At 32.0% G+C, this 10,556-nt stretch overlaps 1 protein-coding gene across 1 annotated transcript; it reads right to left on the reverse strand.

Annotated features, from left to right (window-relative positions):
- Nucleotides 1-2,080: 2,080 nt before the first annotated feature.
- Nucleotides 2,081-9,134, reverse strand: LOC122404169 (golgin-84). The gene is made up of 8 exons (XM_043408096.1): nucleotides 9,005-9,134; nucleotides 8,462-8,699; nucleotides 7,862-8,262; nucleotides 7,339-7,789; nucleotides 7,062-7,266; nucleotides 6,741-6,980; nucleotides 3,496-3,714; nucleotides 2,081-2,446 (listed from the first exon to the last, which is right to left on the reverse strand). Exons 2-8 carry the CDS (start codon nucleotides 8,605-8,607, stop codon nucleotides 2,387-2,389), a joined length of 1,722 nt encoding a protein of 573 aa, XP_043264031.1. The 5' UTR covers nucleotides 8,608-8,699; nucleotides 9,005-9,134; the 3' UTR covers nucleotides 2,081-2,386.
- Between the last annotated feature and the right edge of the window lie 1,422 nt (nucleotides 9,135-10,556).

The following is a 10,556-nucleotide window of genomic DNA, read 5'->3' on the forward strand; positions in this document are numbered from 1 at the left end:
CACGTAAAAATCGAACGTAAAAGCAATGCTAATCCAGCATTTGTAAAGTAATTTGTGATTGTATGATAATCATGAAGTATTTTAAAAATATAGTTTAGAAATTTTGTGCTGGACTATACATATATATGTGATAATAACTCCTTTTAACACATACTTGTTGTTTCAGTGTGTTTAAATAGTCTACTATCATGAATATTGCTTATCAATATTTTTCCATTTAAAAGTTATCTTTAATTTTCCCATTCAATTTATTGATCACGTTCTACCAATCACAATAAAAGTGGTATATCATCCCAAAATAGAGAATGTCATTTTACTCTTTGAATCTTCCCGAAGAAAGGGGTGTTTGAAAAAAATGAATACTAGAGAAGAGAAAAAAGTTGGTATAAATGAAAGGAGACTAGTCTTAAAATAATCTTCAACATTTACTATTTTGAAATGGTTCCATTTTGTAGAGAAAGCTTAAAAATTACATGCCTCTTTATAGAGGTAAATGTATTTGGTACAAGATTCAGAGAACGAAATAATATCTTTTATCATAAGATGAATGTATTGCTTTATTCTTTAACATAACAAAGACAATTTTCTAGTTCATTGCCTTTATTTGTTTTATTTAAATTAAAAGAACATTGGCCTTTGTTTGGTTAAGGATTTAATCACAAAACTTGTGCCTAAGGAGCATGTACATACATATGCATATACTATCTCCCAGTTACTAGAGCAATACACATAGTTGTAACTTATTCACTTAAGCATTATTTAAATTACGTGCAGTAAGTAGAGTAGCGAATGAAACTTCGTATTGCATTACCGCAAGAGGTTAAATAAAATTGACCGCCGTAACTTTGTAAAATAATATTAAGTTTCTGTAGATTTTGGATTAATTTGTTTAACATTGTAGTAATTTCAAGATTCTTAATAGAGGCGTGGAAATAAATTTGAAATTATTTTACATAAAAAATGGTGAATTTCTTTTCCGCTTGGAGAAAACAAATAGTTAATATAAAAATCAAGCATTCTTAAAAATTTTTTTAAGTAACTTATCCGAGTCTTTGTTTGCACGCCTCTATTTCTTAGCATATCAAATTACTTTTTTTCTTTCAGTATAGTATAACTCCTAACAATAAGATTGAACCAAATCAAATATTAACAATCATACATTATATAATAGTATATAATACAGTATATATAGGTGCTTCTGTGTTTTGTAAAGATACATATAAAAGACGTGTAAAATTGATTTTTTATGTCATTGCCAAATATTTTTACTGCTTAAGGCTTCTTCTCCAATTATGAGCGACATCACAAATTACCTTCTCTTTTCTTATGGTATTCCTTTCAGGAAATCCCGTCTATTTTGTTTTTTCCAGAAAGTACAAGTTAAGTAGAGATAACACGGTACATTAGGAAACATAAACATACTTGGCCACTGGGACAAATGGGAAACTATTCATTAACTTGTATCACTATAATGGGATTTACCTCTCAATGACCATGAGTAGAAATATATTTGGCATTTCACCATGAATGTTAATTAAAATGATCTCAACTACTACAAATTGTTAGTACTAATTCTTTTAACATTTTACAAAGATAATCCTGTGACCACATTTGATTCCATAGTATTACCGATATTAATTCATGGAAACTAAACTTTCGACTAAACTTACTTAAACTTGTATTAATAAAAAGTTAATAAAAATTTCGGAAGTACAATTGTCATAAAAGAATAATAAACTTGTATTATTCTTCAACTTAATATTATTGCTTCTTACTGCAATATCCTTATGAATCATTTACAATTACTACAAAATTCTGGCGTGACATGTAATATTATTCGTGTCATTAAATGTAAAAAATAAAGAGTGTTTGTCTCTTAAAGTATTTCATATAAAAAAATAAAACGATGTATTATTTATTTATTTATTCTTTTCCTTAGGATAAATTTAATCAAATACATTATATTCATCACCTTTATAATATTATAATACGTTTCTGTATAGTGGAAAAATAAACGATGATTTGAATAAATAAGAATATTTTATCCATTATTAACAGTAAATGTACATTTTTTGACCCATATTAATAATAATTTCATACAAAGAGATATACTAAATAAGTTGAAATGAAACACCTCGCAAATGGTATTTATTGTAAATCTATATCGTTCAAATGTATTAGCTTATGTATCTAATAACTTTCTAATATTGTATAATACACCTAATAGCAGTTTGAAGCGAGTATTAAAGATTCGTAAACATAATTATCAATCACATAACAATACTCTATGCATACCATCTCAATACTATATTTACATTAATCTTCTATCCATACCTAACGCATGATTTAATAAAATTATGCTCTCTTATATTGCAAATATCAAATATTAATGTGCTTCTGGTGATTGTGATAGAAGAACTACAAATACCCAAAATTGAAGTAACGCCTGCAAAAAATATATTACATCATAAATTGTTTGATTTTAGTAGTCAATCTATATCAATCAATATCTTTGTTTAAAGTTTAACTTTAATATTATAGTTGTCCCTCCAAATGCATGCTTTTCCTCTATATTAATAACTTAACTAAGAAAACTTGTGATTTCTCTGTAAACATAGTAAAAGACATATGCCACGAAAAAAAATGTTTAAAATTTCTATATGTAAATTCGCGAATGTTTAGATATCTACCTACGGACACCCTTTGGGTCTACGAACCACATATTAAGAACCACTGATATAGAACCTTCAATAATACGTGCATTAAAATTAAAACAAGGTATGGAAGAAGGATTGGTACTTTAGAAAAATATTTTTAAAGGAATGTAAAAAGAGATGTAAATGTAAACCATAATTATAACGTACCTTCACAAAGTACAAATAATAACCTAGAAATAGTACGTAACAAACACATTGTATTTGGCTGACTAGAAGTCTCCTGGGACGTTTTTCGAAGTACCTTTACCGTACACAGCACAAATTTTTTCACAAACCTGCACAGCGTTCTTCCCTTAGTCGTAATAATATTGCAAAATATAGTGCAATTTTTCATTACTTTTCTTGATTTTCAAACGCAAACAACTTTCTAACCACTGCACAAATTTCGATGTTTATACACTCAATTAACGCTCGAGGTGTCACTTTCCCAACGAGCGTTTAGTGGTGTCGCTGCGATCTGTGTTTCCTGAGTTATTTGCAATTATCTCTATCTATCTATTTATCTCTGTCTATCGGGAAAAACGCTACGAACTTTTTCCCAGACCCAATATGCGTGTATATGTGTATCACATATAACGTATGTATGTATTTTCTTGTTCTTCCTTACGAGTTCCCGAATAATTTCTTTTTTCTTTAACTCTTATATTCTCATTTCCGGTTAATAGAGATTTGAAGAGAGGGGTGAGGAATGGGAGTCTCAAAATTACGCATATATCGGCATTCCAAAATCTCACACACTTCAAGGGACAACTAAACTGTTAGAACTATTAATACTTACCATGTAAAACAATACTAAAATCCTTGCAAGCGGATATCTTCTTAAAAATACCCCTGTACGGATACTAATTGCATCTAACAAAGAATATGCTCTTTTTACTCTTCTAGTAACCCCAGTATCAAATGGAGTTTCCATTAAAAATGTCGGAACTTGAGCCTTTGCATCGTCTGTATCATTTATATTATATGAAACATTACGTCGACTGTTTCTAAATTCATGCTGTGAAAATAAGAATAGACATTAATGTTCATTAAAAATGAATACTACTTATCGTAAAAATACATAATTGCGACCCATATTTCATATAACACTATCATGTTATTCGAGGGTCGACTGTGTACAGGGTGTATAAAAATTATATGTCACGATCACTAAAGCTGGATTCTACACCTCTAGATTGGTGAAGATCTGTTTAAGAAATGGATCGCAAAATTGACCTTGACCTTGAAAAGCAAGGTCAAATTTTTTATTATCCTATCGTGTGATACTCGCCGAGAGGAACAAAAGCCTCAAAGGAACCATGGGTCTCAAGTCAGCCGTTCTCTTGAAAAATGATGTTAAAATTACGATGGCTTATAAACACTTTATTTCTAATGCTCGTATAACTTCACCATCATTTACTTCATGCGTGACCATGAAATGTTCTCATGGAATGTTTGAAACGCGATGAATAAGATGTAGACCTGCTGCACACTTGTAACCTCCTCGTTCTCCAAATTTGATACCACTCGACTTTTTCGTTGGATGGCACTACAAAAAATCTTATGAAAAATTTTATGAACATTAAACTATTTTTTTATACTGTATCTGTGTTTCGGGCCTACAATATTATATTTTGGACATACTTAGTTTCTTCGCCGAATCCATAGAACAGCACCATTTTGACATATTAGTCGTAACAGTCGTGCTTATGCTCCAGCCTCGATGCGGCCGCCATTTTGGTCTAGGCAGTTTTTCAGTCTCATTTTTATATTCCTTCTTATTTTTTGTCCAATGTTCAAAATTAATCGAAGATGTTGAAAAGCTTGTTCAATTTTATGTTTTAATTGTTCCACAGTTCGAAGCTCCTGGTCTGAATGGTAAACGATTTCTTTTACTGCTTCCCAAAGAAAACAGTCCGGTGGTGTCAAATCTGGAGAACAAGGAGGCCAAAAATGTGGAGCAGGTCTGTGTCCTATCCAACGTGTTCCAAAAATTGTCGAACCGCTCACCCATAATGACGAAGAGCACCATCGTGCATGAAATAGATGGAATGACGTTTGTATCGTAGTATAACTTGACGTAGTTCTTTCAAGAAACGAGTTTGTAGAAATCGCAGATATGTTGCACTTGGTAATGATGTAAGCAAATAAATTGGGCCAATAATGTGATTTCCAATTATTCCAGCCAATACGTTGATTGAGAAACGTCCTTGATTGAACCTTTCAATTATTGCGTGGGGATTTCCGTAAGCCCAAAATCTCGCATTTTGTCGATTCAGAATGCTGCTTCTCAAAAAACTGCTTTCATCTGTGAACAACACATTTTCTAAAAAATGTGGTTCACGTTGCAACTTATGGAGCATCCCACGACAAAAATTTCGTCAAGCGACATGATCATTTTGTTTATGTGCTTGAACGTGGCGAATTTTATAAGGTTGTAAACCCTCTTCACGGATTATTCGTCTCACCATCATATGATTGATTTCTACTTGACGAGCTATTCTCCGCAAGTCCATTACTGGATATGAACGAGCGAGAGCAATAACCTGTTCCTCTTTACGCCAATGGATACGGGGTAGGCCTGCTCCCCGATGTGTAGAATAATAACGTAATATAATTTCTTGATCACTAAATTGTTGATTTAACCGTTGAAAATCTCGCCGATTTGGCACTTCTGCTGCACGCAGCGTCCTTCCATTATTATTCCTCACTGCGATACATTAGGTATACAAATGAATAATCCAAATTATCTTAAGCAGTTATAAAATCAAGTTTAAAGTTAATAGATTTCCCCGCTATTTTGCGGTCATATAGTGTTGACATATAGCTAGTTAAAACAAAAGATAGTTTAGTGAAAGACCCAACATAACCTTCAAAAGTATTCAATCCAGTAGAGTCGAAAATGGCAACAGATAATGTGCATATCCAACACTGCATTCTTTACGAATTCCAACAAGGGAAAAATGCTGCAAGAGCACGCGAATCGATTTGTTCCTTTCTCTGATCATGATGGTCTCATCGTATGATGAGATGCGTGCGCATTTTGGTTTATGCGGTTCAAAAGCGGTGATTTGAATCTAATCGACAAACAACGCCCTGAAGGCCCTCGGAAGTGCGACAACGATGATTTGGAACAACTGCTCGCTAAGAATGCGGCACAAACGCAAAAAGAACTTGCAGAACAGTTAGGAGTAACCCAGCAAACGATTTTCAAACGTCTACGTGAGATGGAATTCATCAGCTGCCTGAAAGATGGCTTAAAGTTATAGAAAGTAATGGCGAATACTTTGATGGAACAGTTCAATTTACTTTCCTTTAAAATAAACATTGAATGTGGCTGAAAAAATTGGATTATTCATTTGTACACCTAATATTTCCAGAGCTAAAGAATAATTTCCTGCTGCTTCGTCAACAGTACGAAGCATGTTTCGAATATTTCTATAGCGAACCATCTTATCTTAATATCAACAAGGCACTAAGAGACTGATCATTACTGCGGTGTTTACATGCGATAGTAATCCGTCTATGCGTCTACTATCTATATACTTTGGAAACATGCAAATATAATCACACTATAACAATAAAATTATTCTAGAAATTACATGGAACTTTAGCATCGTTTTTTAAGAGAACGGCTGATTCGAGACCCATGGTCCCTTTGAGGCTTTTGTTCCCCTCGACGAGTACTATACGATAGGATAATAAAAAATTTGACCTTGTTTTTCAAAATCTCCACCGATCTAGAGGTGTAGAATCTGGCTATAGTGATTGTGACATATAATTTTTATACATCCTGTACAAAAATCGGACATATCAAATTTTTATAGTATTTTTTATGTATACTAATTAAAACGTTACATGTTTATTATTTTTTTTTATTACTGTTTTATAATTTTATTATTATCATAGAAATTTTGTCACCGAAAAGGATTAAAATAATGATCAAAAACGTTATATAAATATATAAAGCTCGTCGTAAAATTATAATGGGTTTCACAAGCAAGCTATTATTCCAATTATTATTTCAAAAGTATATTAACTTACTTCAATCTTTTCTAGCTGTAGTCTTAAAGCATTTCTTTCAGTTGTTAAATTTTCCAAAGCTTGCTGTTTCGAAACCAATGTTTGTGTGAGAGTTGCCAATCTCGACTCTATTTCGCTATTCGGTGTTGCTATCGCAGATAATTGCATCCTAAATTTAGCAATTTCAGATTCGTTCTTTTGCAATTGTTTAGTGTAACTATTACGTTGACGAATTAGCTCATCTTTCAGCGATCTTATTTCCTAAAACAAAATTAGCATTAACTGATTTTGTTACATACAACTAGAAATCACACAACTGATTACTATGTATTGTTAGTGTACTTCTGAATGCAATTTTGCATCTTCTTCCGCATCTAATCTTTTTCGCCTTTCTGTCGTAACAATTTCCTGAGTTTGTATATTTGCTTCAGTAGACTTTTGTCTCATTTTTTCTAAATTCACATCAGCATTCATTAATTCTTCGCGCACAATTCTCAATTGCTCGGAAATCTGTTGATTTTCTTCTCTGAGCGTATCACGTTCTTGCCTATAATTTAATACAATACAAATTGAGAAATAATTAATTAAACATTTATTTTTGGTATCTCGCTAGATTTACCTCAATTGATTCAGTTCCATAATTGTTGTATCATCCATTCCTGTAGATTCGTTGCTTCTTAACTCTGTTATTAATTTTTCTTTTTCTTGTAACGTTTTTAGAGCTCTAGCTTTGTGTTGTTCTAAATCAGATCTAGTAGAATTTAATTCTGATCTACTCCTTTCTAAAGCAGACTGTAATTCTATTACTTGTTTGGATAATTGCACTTTTTCTGTATATAAAGATTGTAATTTCTCATTTAATACAATGATTTCTTTTTGGTGATCTGTCTCTTGTTTTCCAAGTAATTCATTCCTTTCCTCCAAATTTCTTTCTATTTCTTTTAAGTACTTTCTGACATTTTTGTTGTGAGATGAATTTATGAATTTGTTCACGTCCATAATTTCTTGTTTTTCTTCGTATTCGTATAGTTGTTGTGCTGTGTCAAGTGGTTTTTCAGCAACGCTTTGTTCTAAAATAAAATTAAAATTATCTTAAAGTTTGAAATCCGTAAAAATAGAGAAAAATCGGAGAATTTATTTACCATTATCTAATGTTATTCCTGAAGTTTCACCACTTATTATTTCATTGTTTAATGTATGTGTTACTTCATTCTTGTAAGGATTTTCATTTTGATTCAAATCGTCAGGAACATCTACAGACGTATGCATGAGACTGGGACTTGAACGACCACTGTGAATCGACAATTCAGATACAGAATCTATAGTCATAAGCGACGAAGATGTTGACGGTGACATTGAGATTTCTGCTCTACTTTTCTTTGGGCTTGAGTCAGGTGTATTTAAAAATGTAAGAAGTTCTTCGTCTTTAGATGTAATAGAATTTGTTGTCAATGAGGGCAGATTCGGTAGTGAACGAATGTAGGGAAATTGTTTTGGTGATTCTGAATCAGACATCAAAGTTGTTCCTTCTTGAGCGTTAAAACTGAAATATGTGACATACATTTATGTGATTTAATTAGCTGGTTGCTAGAAGGACTATAAAACACAAATATAGATTATTATTTAATTTTTATTTCAAACAATACTTAATAAATCTTTGGTTTAGCATCTTTAATATATCATAATTAATTTGAATATTAAATATAAGTAAACATCAAATGTTTAATAATTGGCTTTTTTACCCTGTTTCAGGAGGAATCCATGTAACTTCTGTTAATTGAGGTTGTGCTACTTCATATTTATCTTTATTTAAAACTGCTGCGGTATTTTTATCTATTTTATTTAGCAAATTCTCTGCCTTGTCAGCGAGGCCTGATAACCAGGCCATTTTCACGGAAAATTAAGGCAGACACTTGTTACAGATTTGGTGACGTTTGATATTGACAACAATCATGTGCCTTCAAATTACAGTAACTTAACCTATAACAAAAATTAAAATGCGTGACTATTATTTACGAAAGTTATGAACTTTCGTAATTTAATAACGTTTTTCTAAATGTTATTTTAGTCATAAGTTGGAACAACCATATTTAATTTAAACATATAACAAAAAAATTTGTAATAACAAATGACAGTGATCATCGATGCTTATTAAACAAACACGAAATTCTATACGTATGTACATGATATATTGTTACAAATGATATAATTAATGTTTTAATAAAATGACCCTTAATTTTATCGATTTATTCGTGCATTCAATACATTCGTATTATAATTCGTACCTTTGAAACTGCATGTCATCACATTATACATGTATTGATGACATTCTCCCGCAGTCCATTGTGCCGCACGCATCGAGAGAAAATCTTCGTTTTATTTTATTGATTGTAATCATTCAGTATTAAAGCCAAGGCACGTGTAAAAGGGCATGGGAGAACATTTATTTCGATCTCCCTTCACCTCTTTAGTTTAAACACGATAATGTGGCCAACAGCTGTCACATAAATTGCATTAAAAAATAATAATTGGCCGAGTGGCCAATGAGTGGTTTATTTAAGAGTGTTTTCCAAAATTTATTTTACAGATATTAATGTATTAGATTTGTTTGTAAATTATTTAGTATAATTTAAAATTCTAATACTTTAAAGTAAAAAATATTTTATTATAAAATTATGCCAGTTTAATAAACCGTATTATAAAGTAATTCAAATTTGAATAAATTTCATATCATTATAGTCATCCAGTGATGCCAGAAAAGCACCGTCGGATGCAGAGATGCGGGAGATGCCAGAAAAGCACCGCCGGGTGCACACGCACACATGCCAGATACGCGTACGTGAGCTCGTGGAGTTTCGGAAAGTCGACAAAGGCAAACTGACGCATGTCCTCTTTCTCGATTCTCCGAAGCTGCCCGAAGTAATTTCGGATCGCCTCGTGGGAGTCGAGAGAGAAAGGCTCACATTTGTCTTCTCGCTCTAAACAACTGAAATCCGACCTCCCGTCAACGGCATACGATTTGGATTCTCGAGCCGAGATTCTCGACTGCCCAGGCATTTTTACTTTCCGACCTATGTAGGCGCACATAAGCAAAGTACCCATAATGAAAAAAAAATTTTGTAAAATTTATTTTACGGAAATACACGTTTTAAGACCTCCTGATCATATTTTAATTATTGAAAAAAAGAAATTTTTTTTTATTCCCATGTATGAGCACACATATGTATATTATTAATACGATTTTTGAAAATCAAAATACTTTAAGATTGAAAATTAATAAATTAAAATGAGATTCCACTCTTTACCAGTATTGTGCACGCTGTGGCATTTTTCAATAAGAAGAGTTCTTACTTTTATAACATAAACAAAACAGTAGAATTAATAATTGCAGAAATTAATTAATAATGATTTTCCTCGATTGTTTTGAGATAACCGTATCAATTTGTTATGACGAACTAAATAGAACTAACTATAAACAAAGAAAAAGTGATCCCGTTTGCCAGTTTAATACAAAGTATGGGTTGGATCTTAAATTTTAAAAGGACATAGTCGAATATTTTTAAAGGTACTGTTAAAATAGGTGCGAGTTGTCGCTCTCACCCTTTAACGAGGAGTCCGAATTACGAGGGAGTGGGAATGTGGGGGAAAGTGAATCGGTACACTTATAAATTTCTTTCGCCTAGTCGAATCGACTAGGCCGTTTATTTAAGATTTGAAAATTTAAAAAAGAAAAAAAAAAACAAAATTAAATAAAACAAAATAAAGAAATTTAAATTTAATGTTTAAAAATTTGCCAGGAAATACCCGAGCCTGGCGGCTGGCTCGTGGAAAAAAAAA

Source organism: Colletes gigas, unplaced genomic scaffold (assembly GCF_013123115.1).
Source record: "Colletes gigas isolate AHSC1104 unplaced genomic scaffold, ASM1312311v1 Colletes_gigas_Sc00113, whole genome shotgun sequence".
Lineage (NCBI taxonomy): Eukaryota > Metazoa > Arthropoda > Insecta > Hymenoptera > Colletidae > Colletes > Colletes gigas.